Source organism: Erpetoichthys calabaricus, chromosome 12, assembly GCF_900747795.2.
Source record: "Erpetoichthys calabaricus chromosome 12, fErpCal1.3, whole genome shotgun sequence".
NCBI classification, from domain to species: Eukaryota; Metazoa; Chordata; class Cladistia; order Polypteriformes; family Polypteridae; genus Erpetoichthys; species Erpetoichthys calabaricus.
Genome location: NC_041405.2, coordinates 2557183 through 2577223, shown reverse-complemented (window position 1 = coordinate 2577223; position 20041 = coordinate 2557183). Strand labels below are relative to the sequence as shown.

Below are 20041 nucleotides of genomic sequence, written 5' to 3'. Positions count from 1 at the left end.
AAGAAGAAGAGATTTCAGCTTTTGATTTTAATCAATTGCAGACCTTTCTGAAAACATATTGTCACAATACCATTTTGGATTATTGAGTGCAAATTGTTGGGCAACAATGCCTGTAAAATTGAATTTGCACCACAATAAACAGTGCAGAAAGGTAAGGGCTCTGGAAACTTCTGAATCCACCATATGCATAAACCTGAACTGAACAAGTTGAGATTAACTCTTCTAAACTAACCAACTCACTTAGTATTTGAAATGATTTATTTATTTTATGGCTTCTTGCAGGCCCTCTTGAAGGTCCCTGGCACCTTGGCATTGTGTTAAGACTGGGCAGAGAACTGCGGGCACTCATTTCCTGAAAACAGAGCAGCAAGTCGATGATATGTCTGTTTACATCAAAAAAGAAGGTCCTCAGCTGGATTTTGCTGGAGATTTCGACAATTGTGTGAAGCAGGAATCCATCTCTAGTAAGGAAGAGAAGGAGGAGTTTGGTATTAAACAAGAGTCCTCTGAAGTGGAACTTTCTCCCACAGTTAAAAAGCCGGCTCCTCCTGTAGGTTATGCAGATAAAGAGAAGTTTATGGACCGCAAAGTTAAAGATGTCCATCTGAGGTGGGCTTTCCGAGGAAGTTCATCCCCATATCAGGTGGCATGCGAGCCTGAATGTGAGAAGGTAGACATGGATAGATTGGGGATTCAGTTAATGCCGAGTGCAACCAGGGAGAAGCTAAAAGCAGTCCAGACTGTAGATGAGCCCTCAAAGACCATTGGCATATCACACCAACTTAAAGTCTATCAGCAAATCGATACAAGTGAAAATCCACACCAGTTCACTAAATTTGGAAAGACGGTTCCTCAAGGTGGAGACCGTGGAAAACAAAAGAGATCTCACACTAGGAAAAAACTGTTCCAATGTACTGAATGCGGAAGGTCCTTTAACCGGAATGCCAGACTTGCACAACACCAGCGAATACACACAGGCGAAAAGCCGTTCCAGTGTAATGAATGTGGAAAGTCATTCAGCCAGAATATCGATCTTCGACGACACGAGAGAATTCACACGGGAGAGAAGCCGTATCGATGTTCGGTCTGCGGAAAGTCTTACAGCAGGAACGCCAGGCTGAAACATCACGAGATAATTCACACTGGAGAAAAGCCGCACAGATGCGCCGAATGTGGAAAGACTTTCATCGTCTCTGCGAACCTTAAGTACCACCAGAGGCTTCACACCGGGGAAAAACCTTATCGATGTAACGAATGTGGTAAGACGTTCTGCCAGCTGTCACAATTTAAACTTCACCAGGTTAATCACACGGGAGAAAAGCCGTTCCAGTGCACTGAATGCGCAAAATGTTTCAACTTGGCTTCAAACCTTAAAGTCCATCAAAGGATTCACACGGGAGAAAAACCGTACCAGTGTAAAGAATGTGGAAAATCGTTTGGCCATGTCACCAGCCTTAGGCAGCATCAGAGGATTCATACAGGAGAAAAACCTTACCGGTGTATCGAATGTGGAAAGACGTTTACCCAAGTGGCAAACCTTCACTGCCACCAGAGAATTCATACGGGAGAAAAAACATACCGGTGTACCGTGTGCGGAAAGACCTTCTACTGGCCGGCCAGTCTTACGCGGCATCAGAATGTTCACAGAAGAGAAAGAAAGGCCAGAAGGCGGAGAAGGAGAGGAGAGAAGTTGTACCCATCTTCAGAGGTACCAGGGCTGTTGAAGCCCTTATGAGTATCTTTTATAGGTTTGGATTTACAGCAAGAGGTCAGGTTCAGATCTCATCAAGGAAAAAAAAATGAATGATATGATCGCGTTTGTACATTAACAAGACAAACTGGCCACACGTGTACGATGATGTGGTACTCACCTTCAGCCACTGGGTGGCTCGAAATGACTGGTGGAGGAGAACATCGTCTGCATGGTCAGCAGGTTCACCTTGGTCTGTGGTGTTCCTTTATGTTATATACCATATTCTGGTAATTCTTCTGGTAGATATCAACCTGAGGCACTTTACAAGTGGAAAGCTGCGTTTCTGCTGTTGAACTAACATGATGAAGTTCACGGAGTGAACAAAGTAATGGAAACACTTAACAAAATGTTATTATCAAGAACTTCTCTGATAAGAGATAATGGAAAATAATTTATAATCAATGATCCTTGTGATCTGAGATCCTGATTTTCAATGTACTGTATGCAGTTATACTTTATTTTTTTCAGGAAACTTAAGATAACCAGATATCACTGTTTCCCGTGGACCTAATTGTTTTAAATGCAAGCCGGATCAATTTACACACAAAGTTACAGTTTAACTTGGTAATTGAGGCCATAGACAGTCAACCCAAGATTGCAACAGTTATAAGTGTTGGAAATTATGGAGCTTTAAAAGGCTAATAAAAGGTCTGCAGGGAGATCAGTACTGTAGAAAATCTGTCCTGAAGGTCAATTGGGTTTAGTGTATGTTCGATAGGTAGTGAAAGGGCGCCAGTCTCTGCTTGTTTGTTGCGGAATCACACCGTCTGAACAGTTGGCTATGTAGAAATTGCTGGTGTCTATCCGCAATTCCGCAACGTCCGGATGACAAAGGCCCTCCATGGCAGTTCCTTTTATGCCGTGAGCTAATAAGAGGAATCTAAGCAGTGTGGGCCACTTCACTCCACCCATCCACACTGCAAAACTTGCCAACTACGCCAAGTGAATCTGCAACGTCTGGCTTACAAAGGCCCATAGAAGTAGCTTGTTACATGCTGTGAGCTAATAGGAGAATTTGTGCCTGCTTTCACACAAACAGTACAGAACCACAGACAGATTGAAGAAGTGACCAAGTAGTGTGATAGACAGTAGGACTTTAGGGGCCTTCACAACTCAACTTGATGTTACTTTACAGGAATTAAGTGGATAGGATTGTTGAACTGAATGGCCTGTTCTCGTCTAGACGGTCCTAACATATTAAAGACCCCCCTGCTGCCAGTACCTACTGATATGCCATCAACTTTCTTGAAGATGGATATAGCGTATGACTATCAAAGACCCCAAAAACCTCCTAAGACAATCTTTGTCTTGTCCCCTTCCTTGCTTATTGCTAATAGAAGTAAATGTCACCTGTAAAATCAAATTAGATCTCTACTTTCTTTATCGTCATGTTTTTTGTATTAATATCTCTACTGTGGTTACTGGGGGCGGATAGATTGCTTGTAGAGAACGAATTCAACCCTGCTCCATACAACATCATAAGGAGTAGGGCCACCCTTTGTCTTCAAATGAGCTTCATTTTTTTTTTTTTTGTCACTTACGTCTTCAAATCTGTTCTGTAGGACATCACGCTGTACTTCGAGAGAAAGATAAAGCCTCCAGCTTTTTGAAGAAGGAAGGAGGGTGGTAATCGGCTTGGGATTTTGTACTCGAAAACCTCTCATCGAGGTTCGGCGTCATTCAGATCTAGAGGTAGGAACAGCTGTAGAAGGCATCCGAGTTCAAGATGCCGTTTGGTGTATAGCTCTAGTAAAACGTATTCACCCCTTTGGAGGTTTTCACATTTTATTGTTACACAACATTGAATCACACTGGATTGAATTTCACTTTTTCTGGCACTGATCAAAAGACATAAAGCACTATGAGAGATAGCACGCTGGGACCAGTATCCCAGCCGGAATTAGTTTGGGATCTTTGCCTGGCTGGGACACCAATATTATGGAAGGAAAGAGGAGAGCAGAAATATTCAGGTTATTGTCCTCCCTCCATATGCTAGGTGGCAGCATCCCTGGGCCTCCGTACCCATTTGGACACCTGTGGGAAATGCTGGGAATTTGTAGTCCGGCAAGCACAACCCTGCTGGGTTCCATGGTTGCTGCTAGGGGTTGTTGGAGGGAGCTTCACTCCCATCTCTTTGGGACTTCCATTTGGCCCAGAAGTGCTCCCAACAGGCAAAGCCAAAACACCAGAAGTACTCCTGAGTCTTCAATAAAAAGGGCCACTCTGCTTTGTCCAGGGAATCAGCACCAGGAACAGAGACAGGCAACACTCGCCTAAGAGGAGTAGAAGTGTGGTGAAGAGAGAGAGAAAGGAGAGGAGACCACTTGTATAATTGTTTGTTTGAACCTGGCACTTGTTTTGTGTATTCATAATTGGGATATGGGGCTCTGTAGCGCCCACTAGCTTTGATAGCACGTTTGCATGTGTTTCAATAGCCCGCTTATTCACAGAAACCCAATTTCTAAAATGCCATGTAAACTCCAATTAGAGAAACTTGATTAGCAGAGGTAGAGTTCTCCACGAATAACCTAACTCTGTGTCCATGTAAACCCTTAACCGAGTTACTCTGCATGTCCGTTGCACTCATGTCTGTGCATGATTTTAGCAGCCACAGATAGAATCATCCACAAAATAAGACTTCTGAAATAATCTGTCTCAATATTTCAGAAATCTCCAAATTTATGTTAATGAGCTGAATATACAGTGCTGAACACGGCAACGCAATCTCGAGAGCAGCAGTGTAACACGTTAAAAGCAACACGTTACGTAGTCTTGACTACTTTTTAAAGTAACGAGCACCCTGATGCAATACTTTTATGTTATTGAAGTAAAAACTTCCTGCATTATTATTTACCCAGCAGTGCTGAGTGAAAGGCAAGAAGCACACGTACCAGTATGCCAGTGCTCTGCACAGCTCAGTTACACAGCCAAGCACAAAAGAATGCGCTGCATGCAATCCAGTAACAGAAACCTATCAATAAAGCATCAGTTTGACAAAACATACTTATTAAACACAAGAAAATGATAATAAGTGTGTCATGCTTATTTTGAATTTCACACAGACCACAGGGCAAGCACCCCCTGCTGTCCGCACCAACGCCTCTTTTCCAAGATGGTCTCCCACCAGAATCCTGAACACGCTTAGCTTCAGGTGGATGACCTGTTCTAAAGTGCAGCTGGTGTGGCTGCTGGAATAACAGTTTGTCGGAGACCCTCCACCGTTACTAACACACGTCAGTCGGTGGCATTTTCACATTACAGCTGTGTATGAAAGCCATTGAGCCAGCACTTTACAATGGAGTTAAAAACGGAGTACAAAGTGCTGGTAAAAAGCGCTGATTTAATGGAGTCTACCAACATGAGGAACTGAATTCTATTATTGCAATTACTTTTTAATATAATGCCTTGATAATAACTATTCCATAAACAAAAATGTAATAGCTGACTCTTGGATGAAGTCAATAAAATGTAAAAAGCTCCAACGTTCATAGTCGTTAGCAAAGTTACCGAGTGCACCTGAAGTTTAAGCAAATTTGTTTGACTGTGAAGTTTGCCAAGTGCTCTTGGTATCGATTCCTGGTTCTCTTGCGCTTCTGGTTCAGACGTTTGCCATGTTCAAAGTTAGGAATCATCTTCTGATCCCTTCCTGCCAGCTTCGTTTTGTACCAGCAAAGTTTGAGGTTAAAAAGGCAGGTGGGACTTTTGATGAACTACGAACATTTCAGTTTGGAGAATAAAAAACTATTTTTTTTTCCTCTCTCTGCCTTTCTTTTCATTTTTCTCCACAGCGGAACTGAAGAGCAAACACAAAAGTCCTGATACAAAGTGCATCAACAGGGGCAATGGTGAACAACAGCAAACAATATCAAAACGTCCATGAAGATATAAATCTCAAGTGCTTAGCTTCACACAGTCCAAAGGTCGGCCATCTAGTCGTAATCTCGGGCTCAAGTATGTTTGCTAAAATATCATTTACAGATGTGGATAAATCGGTTGATAGCCGTCCGCAAATAAAGAAGAACCCCCATTGTCTCTGATATAACTTGAAAGTGACAAAAGTCATCACCAGCATCCATCAGTGTTTATTCTGCATTTACAAAAAAATCAAACTTTGCTTTGGAACTTTGATTCAACAGATTATTTCAAATAAAAAACAGAAGAAAATGGCATGGACAAAAGCGATGGGACCCCCTAACTTCATGTTTTGTTGCACAGCCAATCACTTTGCTCCATGAGACTTCTGCGCTTGTCCACAGGTCGTTTGATCCACTCGTCCTGAGCAAACTGCTCCAGCTGGGTCAGCTTTGAAAGGGGGTCTTCAGATCTTTCCATTGATATTCCATTAGATTCAAATCAGGGCTCATAGATGGAATAGTCCCGATATTTTGTTCTTAGCCATTCTCGGTGGTTTTCACTGTGTGTTTTGGTTCCTTCTCCTTTTGGAGATTCCATGACCTGCGACTGAGACACTGGGCAGGATATTTTGCTCTAGAATATCTTCATAGTCTTTGAGATTTCATTGTACCCAGCACTGACTCAAGGCCCACCCTATGCCAGATGCAGCCCCCCAAAACATACCAACCCTCTTCCATGTTTCACAGTAGGTATGATATTTTGATTGAAAATTTCATTTTTTCGTCTGTGGATGTAAAAACTGATGGGACTTGCCAAAAAGCTCCAGTTTTGTCTCATCGGTCCAAAGGACATTCGTCCAGAAGTACCGTGGCTTGTCAATATGCATGTTAACAAATTCCAGTCTGGCTTTTTAATGTGGAGACCTCCCGGATTTTCTTGCAAGGAGCCCACTTTAATTCAGAATGTGACAGATGGTGTGATCAGACCTTGACGGACCTTGACCTTGGAGTTCAGCGTGTATCTCTTTGGATGTTGTCCTTGGCTTTTTGTTTACCATTCTCACTATCCTGCTGTCCAGGCTGGGACCACTTTTCCTCCAGGGAGGTTGGCTGCAGTCCCCAAGACCTTAAACGTCTTAATATTTGCAACTGTTGTCACAGGAACATCAAGGTCCTTGCAGCTTGTTTTCTAGCATTTGCCATTAACGTGCTGGTCTATCATTTTCTTTCTGACCACCTCAGGCAACACTCTCCTTCGCTTTCTCTGGTACATGTTCAGTGTGGGACACACGATGACACCAAACAGTAGAGGGACGACTTTTCTCCATTTAAATCGGCTGATTGCACGATTAGAGGCCTGTGATACAAATTCAAGAACACAGCAAGTTTGAAAAGTCCCTCACATCCAATTATTTAGGATCTTTCTAGGGGTCCCAACAAATGTCCATCCATCCATTTTCCAACCCGCTGAATCCAAACACAGGGTCATGGGGGTCTGCTGGAGCCAATCCCAGCCAACACAGGGCACAAGGCAGGAACCAATCCCAAGCAGGGTGCCAACCCACCGCAGGACACACACAAACACACCAAGCACACACCAGGGCCAATTTAGAATCGCCAATCCACCTAACCAGCATGTCTTTGGACTGTGGGAGGAAACCCACGCAGACACGAGGAGAACATGTAAACTCCATGCAGGGAGGACCCGGGAAGCGAACCCAAGTCCCCAGGTCTCCCAACTGCGAGGCAGCAGCGCTACCCACTGCGCCACCGTGCCGCCCCCCAACAAATGTGCTCAGGCCATTTTAGAATAACTTTATAGAGTAAGGAACACTTGATCTCTTTTTAAGCTTCCTTTGCTTTACTCGATGACATATCAAAGGCATATGCAGGTACACAGGGGACAATTGCTTCTCATTTATTAATTTCTCAGGAGACCTACAACAGGGGACCAACAAATCTGTTACCATTTTGCATCTGAGGATTTAATAGTTCTCAGCAGCCTTCCTAAACATGACACGTTTGGTGTCACACATCATGGCTTTGAGCGGACATCAATGCAAATCATAGACGTTTCTTGTGTTTTTTTTTGGTAAAGAGCATATCAGCAAAGCAATTACAAAAGTGCACTTAACTCTGAAGCATCACCTGCACAGACAAACAACACACACACATCAGCTAATAAACGATCACCATCAGAGAAGAATTCCACAGAGTAGGACAAACTATAACATTTCTGGGCAATCATAACTGATAATGGACTGGCTGACGGAACAAGCTGTCCACCTTAATCCACTCTGCGAAGTCCCTCGCCTCTTAAACGCCTCTGAAGACTCCCCTCTCCAGTGGACACCTATACCTCATATGCTTATTAATGCGGCTTCGGTTTAGGGGTCTGTAATTAGAATAAGATGACAATATGGCTTCTGAATTGTGCCGTAGTTCATTTAGCTGATGGTCTTCATGAATGATGCACAAGTCTGTAAATCAAATACTCAGTACAAATATCAATGTACCTTCTTATACATTTTTAAAACCACAGGGTGATGCTTCACCCATAATTCTTGTATAAATGTTGAGGCCAAATATCTGGGGTCTCTCATTTGAACAGGGTAACTTACCATTTGAAGAGTGGACACTGAGAGTCTTCTGTTGTAAATCTATATATGATCTGTAATTAATCTTTGCTTTTTTTGGTCACATAATTGCTGGACAATACAGGGTTCAGTGAAGGTGGACATCACTCGCAGTGACAACTGGAACAGCTTTATGGATGCTGAACACTTAATGTCATGAGCTTTATCTTTTTTTGGTAATATTAAAATTGCACAAATGGAATACAATGCTTACTCGAGAGTATATGACATACGAAGTCGATATCGCCAGGGGTACATTTTGCACAGTGCAATTATTTACCACACAAAGTTTACACGGATTTCACTGATTAACTCTTTTTATGAGTTCATTCTTTCAGTGATATTCCTCCATGTCATCTCTCTTTTCTTAGCCACAGCTTCTAACGTGTTGTTCCTCTTTTTTTGTCAGATGTGCTAATAATCATCACACACTGTCACCACCACCTCTTAAACTGCTGGTGTGAAAGTTCTCTGTTTCTTAGACTTGTGGTTTCTGGTTGATTGGCTGTCCAGTGCTGGACTGGTAAGGGTTTGTAAATTTTGCCCTGAATGCATGTTAATCCGGATCATTCTATCTGGGATTGTGAGAGCCAATTGAAATCCGGTGTTCTGGAACAGGTGAATGTGCTGCTAAAGCAAACTGGACTTCGTTCTGAGATCCAGGATTATCTAAACTCTCCAGGATTGTACGAGCCAAGTGACAGGTGAATATTTCGTTCTGAGATCCAGGATTATCTAAACTCTCTTGCAACATTTTACTCATTTCAGTACCAGAAGTAAATGTTTACGTGCAGACACTTCTAGCTCTGTTGTATAGCAGTGTGCTCAGGACTCTAGAGGAGGAGGTCAAGCATGTGTGTGTGTGCAAGAGGAGTGAGGAGGTTGAGACCCTTTTGGGATGCTGGGAGTTATCTGTTATTTGCTTTGGTTGTTTTGATACGGTTGTGAGATGCAAAAACTGGTGTCAGTACCGAAGTCAAAATTTTAGTACCGATCCAATGCTACCACAGATGTGAACTTCTTAGCATGTTTTTGCATGACAGTTTGGTTAAGCAATTTGGGCTGGTTTGGAATTTAAAGCCTTCCTGACTTTTGAACAATTGCCTTTAGTTCCTTTAGCCCGTGTGGTCTGCCATTTCTCTCCCTCTGTACATTGAAAATGGTGCAGGTGCAAAAATAAGCGAGGCCTCTCAGAAGTAACTTACGGAATCAGGCAGGTCAATGGCTGAGAGTTAATTGGTTAACAAGCCGAACAATTAAACTGAAGATCTGAAATGAGGGGTTAAATCAGAGCAAACAAAAGGAATTGACAGAGAGCCGGTCAAGGAGTCTTCTAGAATCAAGAATGAGGGAAATTTCGGCAGAGATGAAGAAAAAGGAGTTGATTACGAGGTGGATCTTAAGATGCCACTAGCAGTCCGGTACTACTGGCATCATCAGTGGAGTTTCCAAAGCCAGTGGCCTAGGCCAGGCCCCAATCTTGCTACAACTCAGGTTCTTGACCGCATCCCCCTACACATTGTACACCGATGACGTAAAGAACAGAATCAAGCATTGACAACAGGAAATCTAGACGGGACCCCAGGATTCACATATTCTCTCATGCAGACGTCTTCAGTATTCATAACTTCTTTTAATTCCACAGATAGACAGTATAATGTGAGTGGGTGACTTTGCTGCCAACAACATGGCAGCGTCCATCAAGAAACGTTACATAAAAATGGTAGCGAGATGATGTCACAAAAATAACGATAGAAATGAATTACAAAAACATACGTAAAACAAATCAGGACAATATCTAACAAGTTCCTGATGCTATGTCAAAGGAGAGTCACTTTCGCTCCAGAAAAACTGCTTTTGACTGAGATCCCTAACGACCATGAACTTATTTTTTTACCCTTCAAGGAAGTCTATCTGATGTATCATTATCTTTCCTGTTTAACATCACGGATTCCAAGCAACAATTCCAATCTCAATCTCAAAAATAAAAAAGTGCCGGCACAAAATTTGCTGCATGAACAAACTGGCACATCAGTCACAAAGTGCTCAAAATAAATGATAGATTTTTGTCCACAGCATGAATCAACATCAATTTAAGGAACAATGAGTCTGCAGCCACTGTTGATCCTCAAGGTTAGAGTTAAAAACCTCCGGTTGAAATAAGTTCTGCCTGAGATCCATCTGGAGGTGCTCATCAAGAGATGAAGAACCAGGCTCTTTGGGGACATGCATGTCTGAAGATTGACAAAAGCTCTCAACTCTTTCTCTACACTTTCTGGCCATTTTGATCCTCTGGGTTGAATGGTGAGGAGTGTTACTTTAGGCCGTTTTCCCCGATCCCTTTTTCTTTCGAGAATGAATCTTCTGGTGGGCTTTACGCTTTGAAGCCGTCTCAAAGGCCTTCCCACATTCGGTACACTTGTAAGGTTTCTCTCCGGTGTGAATCCTCTGGTGAAACCTCAGGTTTGCAAACTGACTGAAGGCCTTTCCACACTCGGTGCACTGGTACGGTTTTTCACCAGTGTGAGTCCTCTGGTGGCGTCGGAGGTCTATATTTTGGCTGAACGCCTTTCCGCACAGAGGACACTGATACGGTTTTTCTCCAGTGTGAGTTCTCCGGTGGCGTTGGAGGTTGGCTTTCTGGCTAAAAGACTTGTCGCAGTCATCACACTGGTACGGTTTTTCTTCTCTGTGAATTCTTTCGTGTTGTATGAGGTGGGAGTTCCGGCTGAAAGACTTTCCACATTCACGGCACTCGTATGTTTTTTCTCCAGAAGGAGCTTTCTGGTGGACTCCGTCATCATCTGTGTTCTCATCTCCAGGCCCACAGTTCTGCTGAGGTGAGGAGGAAGATGGGATGCCTTCCTTATCGGCACAATCACCACGAACCTGCCCCTTAGCAGCAGAAGAAATTTCCATTTCTGAATCCTCCTCTTTAATGCTGAAATTCTCTTCCTTGATGAAGGCCAGTTGATGGCCTCCCTGCTCAGTCTTCACAATGCTGGAATCTCCAGACCTCAGCCCATTCCTTCTGCCCATTCCTTCAGAAGGCCCTGTGTGAAAAGATAACAGAAAAAGATGTTAAAGACACTGACGGGATTTATTACAATAATCAAATCAGGCAGTTATTATTATTAATCTGGAGTGGACATTAAATACGGTCATGTGAAAAAGTAAGTGCACCCCACAAACGTTTTTTTCTTTGTAATATGTGTGAACAGATTATCAAGATTTGATCTTCATTTAGACAGTATTTTAGATAAATGTGATGCAACATAACAAACATCAAGCCACATATGTCACGAGGGAGCTGCTTTGCCAGCCAGTGAAGTTCTGCAGCATTGTGACTGCACATGTATGAGGTTGATTAGCACTGAGGTGCATTCACGAACACACATTCACAACGTGACTGCGATTTATAAAGGTAGAAACAGGCGTACGTTAGCTTTTATAAATTAAGATTTTTTTAGTGTTTGTATATTCCTGTTTTTTGACAATCAAATCCACGCCAAATGAGGGCCCAGGCGTTGTTCTTGCCTTGAGACCCTTGCTTGCTGGGATTATGCTTCAGCATCCCTGTGACCCTGCTCAGTAAAACAGGTTTAGTAAATGGATGGATAGAGGAATTAAATACAGAATATTAAAAAAAAGCAAAATGCTAAAAAAAGAAAAAAATATGAAAAAAAATCAAATTTCAAAAACTAAACAATAAGAAGCTTAAAAAAGGGTAGAAACCCTAACTAAAGGCGCCACAATAAAGGCTGTGCATCAAAGTAAAAGAAGTGGGAGTTCAGGATGATCAGAGTGTGATTGTAGATGGGGGTAAAACGGGCTCAGACACAGGAGGCAGAGTGTGAGGACCCTCATCAGAACTGGATAAAGTTAAGAGTGGTGTCCAGCAGGGGTCCGTGCAAGGGCCGTGGCTATTTTAACTATATATATATTTATATGTCTTGTTTGTGTTTTAATTTTCATTTAAATTTTAATTCTGTTTTTAAATTATTATTTGCACTTGTATATGGTTGAGATGACAATAAAGTTCACTGTGACACTCACTTTGACACTTTGATGTATATGATTTGGATAGGAATATACAGTTAGGTCCATAAATATTTGGACAGAGACAACGTTTTTCTCATTTTGGTTCTGTACATTACCACAATGAATTTGAAATGAAACAACTCAGATGCAGTTGAAGTGTAGACTTTCAGCTTTAATTCAGTGGGGTGAACAAAACGATTGCATAAAAATGTGAGGCAACTAAAGCACTTTGTGAACACAATCCCTTTATTTCAGGGGCTCAAAAGTAATTGGACAGTTGACTCAAAGACTATTTCATGGGCAGGTGTGGGCAAGTCCGTCGTTATGTCATTATCAATTAAGCAGATAAAAGGCCTGGAGTTGATTTGATGTGTGGTGCTTGCATGTGGAAGATTTTGCTGTGAACAGACAACATGCGGTCAAAGGAGCTCTCCATGCAGGTGACAGAAGCCATCCTTAAGCTGCGAAAACAGAAAAAACCCATCCGAGAAATTGCTACAATATTACGAGTGGCAAAATCTACAGTTTGGTACATCCTGAGAAAGAAAGCAAGCACTGGTGAACTCAGCAACGCAAAAAGACCTGGACGTCCACAGAAGACAACAGTGGTGGATGATCGCAGAATCATTTCCATGGTGAAGAGAAACCCCTTCACAACAGCCAACCAAGTGAACAACACTCTCCAGGGGGTAGGCAGTCGTATCGATATCCAAGTCTACCATAAAGAGAAGACTGCATGAAAGTAAATACAGAGGGTGCACTGCAAGGTGCAAGCCACTCATAAGCCTCAAGAATAGAAAGGCGAGATTGGACTTTGCTAAAGAACATCTAAAAAAGCCAGCAGAGTTCTGGAAAAACATTCTTTGGACAAATGAGACCAAGATCAACCTCTACCAGAGTGATGGCAAGAAAAAAGTATGGAGAAGAGCGTGGAACAGCTCATTATCCAAAGCATAGCACATCATCTGTAAAACACGGTGGAGGGAGGCAGTCAAATTGATTCATGATACAGATGGACAATGACCCAAAACATACAGCCAAAGCAACCCAGGAGTTTATTAAAGCAAAGAAGTGGAAAATTCTTGAATGGCCAAGTCAGTCACCTGATCTTAACCCAATTGAGCAGGCATTTCACTTGTTGAGGACTAAACTTCAGACAGAAAGGCCCACAAACAAACAGCAACTGAAAGCCGCTGCAGTAAAGGCCTGGCAGAGCATTAAAAAGGAGGAAACCCAACATCTGGTGATGTCCAGGAGTTCAAGACTTCAGGCTGTCATTGCCAGCAAAGGGTTTTCAACCAAGTATTAGAAATGAACATTTGATTTCCAGTGATTTAATTTGTCCAATTACTTTTGAGCCCCTGAAATGAAGGGATTGTGTTCACAAAATGCTTTAGTTGCCTCATATTATTTTTATACAATCGTTTTGTTCACCCCACTGAATTAAAGCTGAAAGTCTGCACTTCAACTGCATCAGAGTTGTTTCATTTAAAATTCATTGTGGTAATGTACAGAACCAAAATTAGAAAAAAGTTGTCTCTGTCCAAATATTTATGGACTTAACTGTAAATAACAAGCTGGTTAAATTTGTAGATGTTACCAAGATAGGTGGATGGGCAGATAATGTACAATCAGTTGAATCATCACAGAGGGACTTGGACAGCACACAGGCTTAGGCAGATTAGTGGTAGATGAGATTTATATTGTCAGTAAATGTAAAGTATTACATGAATAATGTGAAAATGTGAGGTCTGAACACACAATTTAGGGGGGTCTGAAAATCAAAAGTAAACCTTATGAGAAGGATTTAGGAGTTGTAGTGGACTCCACACTATCAACTGCCAGACAGAAGCCATTAAGAAAGCTCACACAATGTCAGTTTATATAGCGCCCTGATGTGTGCAGTACAAGTCACAGGAGCTTTATAACATACTGGTTAGGCCTCGTCTGGAGTCCTGGGTGCAGTTTTGGTCTCCAGGCTACAAAACGGACAAAGCAGCGCTAGAAAAAAGTCCAGAGAAGAATCCAGGACTGCAGGGGATGAATTATGAAGAAAGATTAAAAGAGCGGACCCATTACAAAATACAGAAAAGAAGGTTAAGATGAGACCTGACTGAAGTGTTTACAATCATGAAGGGAATTAGTCCAGTGGGTTGAAATGGTTATTTTAAAACAAGCTCATCAAGAACAGGGAAGCACGGTTGGAAATTTCTAATGGTAAATTTCATACAAACATTAGAAATTTTTTCTTTACACAGAGAACCAGAGACACATGGAATAAGTGACCAAGCGGTGGGGTAGACAGAAGGACTTAAGGAACTTTCAAAACTCAACTTGACGTTTTTTCAGAAGAGTTAAGTGAATAGGACTGGCGAGCTTTGTTGGGCTGATTGGCCTGCACTCGTCCAGATTGTTCTAATGTAAAATACTTGATACAAAATTTGGCAACCCAAAAGTTCCCAAACCAAATCTACTAAAGCAGTGCTTCCACATTTCTATCCTAGGGACAACCCCATGGTTACCTGTTTCTAGACCAATACATTTCACAATCGAGGCATCACTCTGAATTTTAATGGATCTTGTTCTTCCATGAGCTGGCCTACGTTTTTAATCTTTTTACTTGAAGAAATTCTTCAATATTTGCACTTTTATCTTAACTTGAAATGTTTAAGTTTCCTTTGGTATTTCACCCTTTTCTGTAGGGTTTATTCCCTTAATTTTATGTGAATGTTGAAGGGGAGCAAGAATCACAGTGCTACATTGACAGAAGAAACTTTTCTTAATGAGCAGACAAGTGAGAAGAGCGGCACTGAAGTAAAATCTTCTCATTGGCACATCATTTGCACCTGCCTCAGTACTGCGGATTTCTAATCATCAGAATTGGGATACAAATAAAAGAGCAAACACTACAGAAAAGGGTCAATTAAAAAGAAAACAACCAAAGCAACCTCAGCATCTAAAGCTATGGCAAAGAAATATAAATATTTATGAATTTCTTAGAAAGTGTTGTGCAGTATACCAGCACTGAAGACGTACCGAAAAAATCCCATTTTGAAAACGCGCTCCATCAGAGATCAACGTGATCAGAATGCCGAGGTGGAGCACACACTTCGACCACTCTTCAAAACGCTAATTTTATTTTATTGAATTGTAAATTCTGAGCGGTAACCCTTCAGTCCTAATTATGATATGTCTGTGTGCAGGCTGGGGGGGTCAAAGCAGTTGGGGGCATAGGGGGTGCAGAAGCTGTCTGTTAATTGCTTCGGTATCATTTTGGTACCAGTACAGAAGTGTGAAAACTGATCTTAGTACCAAACTCAACATTTCTGTATCAATCCAACACTAAGGCCGGACAAGTAACTATCGAGATCAATTAAAAAATAAGAATGATGCACTGGCATTGAAACTGGTGGGAATAAGGACCTCCAGCCACCGGGGGTCAACCAGAACTCAAAACCAGTACTCTAAATCAAAATAGCCAACTGAAAGTCAAAAAGCTAAAGATAAGATTTGAAAGATCAGCAAAATTTACAAAATCAACAGAGAAAAAAAAAGGAGGCACACAAAATTAGCTGAACCAGAAAAGCGGGGAAAACTAAAGTGTCAGCCATTTGCATGAGGTAAGCTGCATCAGGAGGCCCTGCCCCCTTGGGCTCAACGTATAAACTAATACAAATATACACAGAATTAGCAAAATCAGCAATTACAAAGGAATTTAAAAAGATAAAGAAGACACAAAGTAGCAAATGGAAGAACTAAGAAAACCACAAAATAATCAACTAAAGCAAACTGAGACCAGGGACAGTGTCCTGATGGGACGGTGACAATTTTAAGCTACTGGAACTGTCCTTATCTGACCTGTGCAGTGGTGGAAGATGGACACCTCTCTGTTCTGGGCGACGTGTGACAAGCTCGGCTCTTCACTTTGCTGTTTTGCTCTACTGCTAAAATCATTTCTCCTTATTCATTATCATTACAGATCTATCAGTCGAGTTCCCTACGTGACTGTAAAGATCTACACTAACACTGAAGTGTTTCTGAAATCCATTCAAAGTTCTCACCTCTTCCTTCCCTCCGCCTGGACCGCTTTTCTCTCGTGTGAATTCTCATGTGGCAGTGGAGATTTGTTGCTTGGCTAAACCTCCTTCCACACTCTGTACATTGGTAAGGTTTTTCTCCGGTGTGAATCCTCTGGTGAACCCTCAGGTTCACATAATGACCAAAAGCCTTTCCGCACTCTGAGCACTGGTACGGTTTTTCTCCAGTGTGAGTCCTTTGGTGGCGCCTGAGGTCTATATTTTGGCTGAAGGCCTTCTCGCACTGAGAACATTTGTATGGTTTTTCCCCCGTGTGAGTCCTCTGGTGCTGACGTAGATTAGCAGTCTGGCTAAACGTCTTCCCACATGCAGTACATCGGTACGGCTTTTCTCCCGTGTGGACTCGCTGGTGGAGCTTGAACTGTGACATGTGCACAAACAGTTTTCCACATTCATTACACTGATAGGCTTTTTCTCCTGTGTGGAGTCTTTGATGGTATCTAAGGTTCGCAGCTACACTGAAATTCTTTCCACAATCTGTACACTGAAACGGTTTTTCTCCGGTGTGAATCCTCATGTGTTGTATCAGTTTGTCATTTCGAGTATATGACTTTGGGCACAAAGTGCATGGGTACAGTTTTTCTCCCGTGTGAGATCCCTGGTGCCGTCTAAGATCGATGAATTGGCTGTAAGTCTTTCCACATACCTCACACCGGAATGGCTTTTCTCCAGTGTGAATTCTCTGGTGGGCTTTACATTTTGAATCGGTCTCGAAACACTTTCCACATTCACCACACTGGAAAGGCTTTTCTCCGGTGTGAATCCTCTGGTGAACCCTAAGATTCGCAAACTGACTGAAGGCCTTTCCACACTCGCTGCACTGGTACGGTTTTTCACCAGTGTGAATCCGCTGGTGGCGCCTGAGGTCTATATTTTGGCTGAAGGATTTTCCACACAGAAGACAATGATACGGTTTTTCTCCAGTGTGAGTTCTCCGGTGGCGCTGGAGGTTGGCTTTCTGGCTAAATGACTTGTCGCAGTCACCACACTGGTACGGTTTTTCTTCTCTGTGAATTCTCTCGTGTTGTATAAGGTAGGAGTTCCGCCCGAAAGACTTTCCACATTCACGGCATTCATATATTTTTTCTCCTGGAGGAATTTTCTGATGCATATTGTTTTGGAGAGAGCTGTCCATGCACAGTTTCTGTAGGAGTCCTTCTTTAGTATCATTTTCATCTCCAGGCCCACAGAGCTGTGGAGGCAGGAAGGAAGAGGAGGAGGAGGAGGATGGGCCACCCAGAAAAGTCCAGCCAAAATCAGCCATCCTTCCTTCGTTAGCACCTTCAGTAAAAAGCGGCCAATTAAAAATTGATGAGAGTTCCATTTCTGAAACCTCTTCTTTAATGCTGATGTCTTCCTGCTTGATGAGGACCAGTTGAGGGTCTCCCTGTTCAGTCTTCACAATGCTGGAGCCTGCAGCTCCCACCGCATTTAATCCACACAACCTGAGGATGTCCAGGCCAAAGTTAGCTGTTCCCTCAGCACCTTGAGGAGGCCCTGTGTGAAAATGACAGCAGAAAGAGATGTTATAATGACATCTACCATCATTTAGGAGGATGATAATCATTCAGTTATTACCAAGGTGTTCATCTGGGACATTAAACACAATGTTCTACTTGTAAAGCTACTCTTTGTTATAATTTTCTGTATCGTTATTTTTTTTAACTATGTTAATTACCAACTTACTCTTTGATCCAGTGATGCACTTTAGACAAGGCCAATAGGTTTTTCTTTGTGTCATTTAAGGAATATTCCCAAGGAACAACCTTTTATTTCATTTTTTGGACACTGAGGTTCAGTTGCAGTGCACATTCAGCACAAAGTCACCCTGAGATGATCTAGTTTTTGTCTCGTCACTGTCTCAGTGCGCGTTTGAGCAGCAGATTACACCACACCATGGCTTACGGATGCTCAGAATGCTTACGTGCAACATTCATGGGTGCCACACATTGTCAACACTGTCATCAGAAATTAACATGATGTGTGTGTGAGTTGCGGTACCAGCCAAAATTCGAGTGCCGTGTTTTGTTCAAGTTTTGGTGCGTGACGTCAGCATCGTTGTTTACTATCAACATCTCCACAGTGACAAACATGCCGGTCAGAACAGCTGGCATCAAATCATCAGCTCTTTGAAAGCAGATGTGGAAACTCACAAGACAAAGTGGAAACAAATTCGAGACAGATACGTCCGTGGAAAGCGGGATATGTCTGAGAAAAGAAATGGGGATTCAGCCGTTGCAAGATAACGCAGTGTGACAGCATGCCACATCGCAGTTCCAACAGGATCAATGTGTGCTTCGATGTTTGATGAATGGTTTGATGTTATGAAGCAAATTGTTAAACTTAAGTGCTGACATACGAAAGTATTCATGGTACTTTTCTTCGTCCATTTTTCGCAAAGGCAATACAAGCCTCGCATATTCCCCATCTTAATGACGTGACACATTTAAAGGTCTCACATACCACCTACTCTGTTGCTGTCTTTCTTTGCACCTTCACAATAGCATTTCACACTGCCACCTTGTGGAATCTTCCAGATTTACATAAAGTATGTGCACAAGTATAGATAGTACACCACTTACATAGCAGCAGCATCTGCAAGTGTACGTGTCGTGTAACGTCAAGTATATCCCTGCACTAAGGTCAAGCGATGATGCAGAGGGGAGGGGAACATTATGACTTCCATTTCTCTTTGAGTAGCGTTCATAAACAGATCTGTCAAGAAGACAGTGACGGCCTTTAAAACAAGGTGGTATTGGGGAAGACGAAAAAAAATGAAAATGACTTTGAATGAGACTGGGAATGAAAGAAATGAACTCTCAAGATGAAAAAGTAAGAATGTATTTAAAGTGTGTTGTGTTTCTTAAAACAGCGTTTCTCAACCGGTCTTCGTTATCCACAAGAACACACTGATGAATCGAAAGTGATCATCGGAGCACTTTGAGGTTTATCCACTGGCTCAGGCCGCTGAGACCCACCCACCACTGTAACAAACAATGCCAACTCGCAACCCACCGTGGCAGCAACCCAAAAGTGGGTTGCGACCCAGTGCTTGAGAAACATGGTCTTAAAGTTAAGGGTTTACACTGAAGACACTTGGGGTTGAGATCAAAAGATGAACATGAGATGAGAGCTCAGAATTTTAGTGTTTATTTCCTGGTATTGACATCTAGATAGATAGATAGATAGATAGATAGATAGATAGATAGATAGATAGATAGATAGATAGATAGATAGATAGATAGATAGATAGATAGATAGATAGATAGATAGATAGATAGATAGATAGATAGATAGATAGATAGATAGATAGATAGATAGATAGATAGATAGATAGATAGAATTTGGTATAGTAGGCAGGATCAGATAGATAGTATTTCTTTCAGACAGATAGACAGACAGATAGATTTAGGCACCTATACCTCTACCACATACACTGCATGGCCACCTTCCAGATTCTTCTACAGTTTTGTTAGGCACCATGCTGGCACCAAAATAACAATAAAATATAATAGGAGTAAAATAAAATATCAAGATGAGATTCTCACAAAAACGGGTTGTACACAGTGCAAGGCCTTAAATTCATTAGATATGTCATCATATGCTCGGGCATATTGTGTCTTTTGCAAGGACTAATTTTGAGGATCACCAAGGAAAGAT

At 42.1% G+C, this 20041-nt stretch overlaps 2 protein-coding genes across 2 annotated transcripts in view; one reads left to right on the top strand and one right to left on the bottom strand.

The window, feature by feature from the left end:
- Positions 1-379: 379 nt before the first annotated feature.
- Positions 380-1735, top strand: LOC114663275 (zinc finger protein 501-like). Its single transcript, XM_028817008.2, has one exon. The coding sequence runs from the start codon at positions 380-382 to the stop codon at positions 1733-1735; it is 1356 nt and encodes a 451-aa protein (XP_028672841.2).
- Positions 1736-9861: 8126 nt separating this feature from the next.
- The window catches only part of LOC114661677 (uncharacterized), an 80362-nt gene continuing 70182 nt past the window's right edge, over positions 9862-20041 (bottom strand). Inside the window, 2 exon segments of the mRNA XM_051935170.1 lie at positions 9862-11296; positions 16346-17878. Of these exon segments, the coding sequence (XP_051791130.1) occupies positions 10563-11296; positions 16346-17878 (2267 nt within the window). The 3' untranslated portion in view covers positions 9862-10562.

What these genes read in the sequence shown, in the direction of transcription:
- LOC114663275 (XM_028817008.2), top strand. Translation starts at nt 380, where the DNA reads ATGTCTGTTTACATCAAAAAAGAAGGTCCTCAGCTGGATTTTGCTGGA.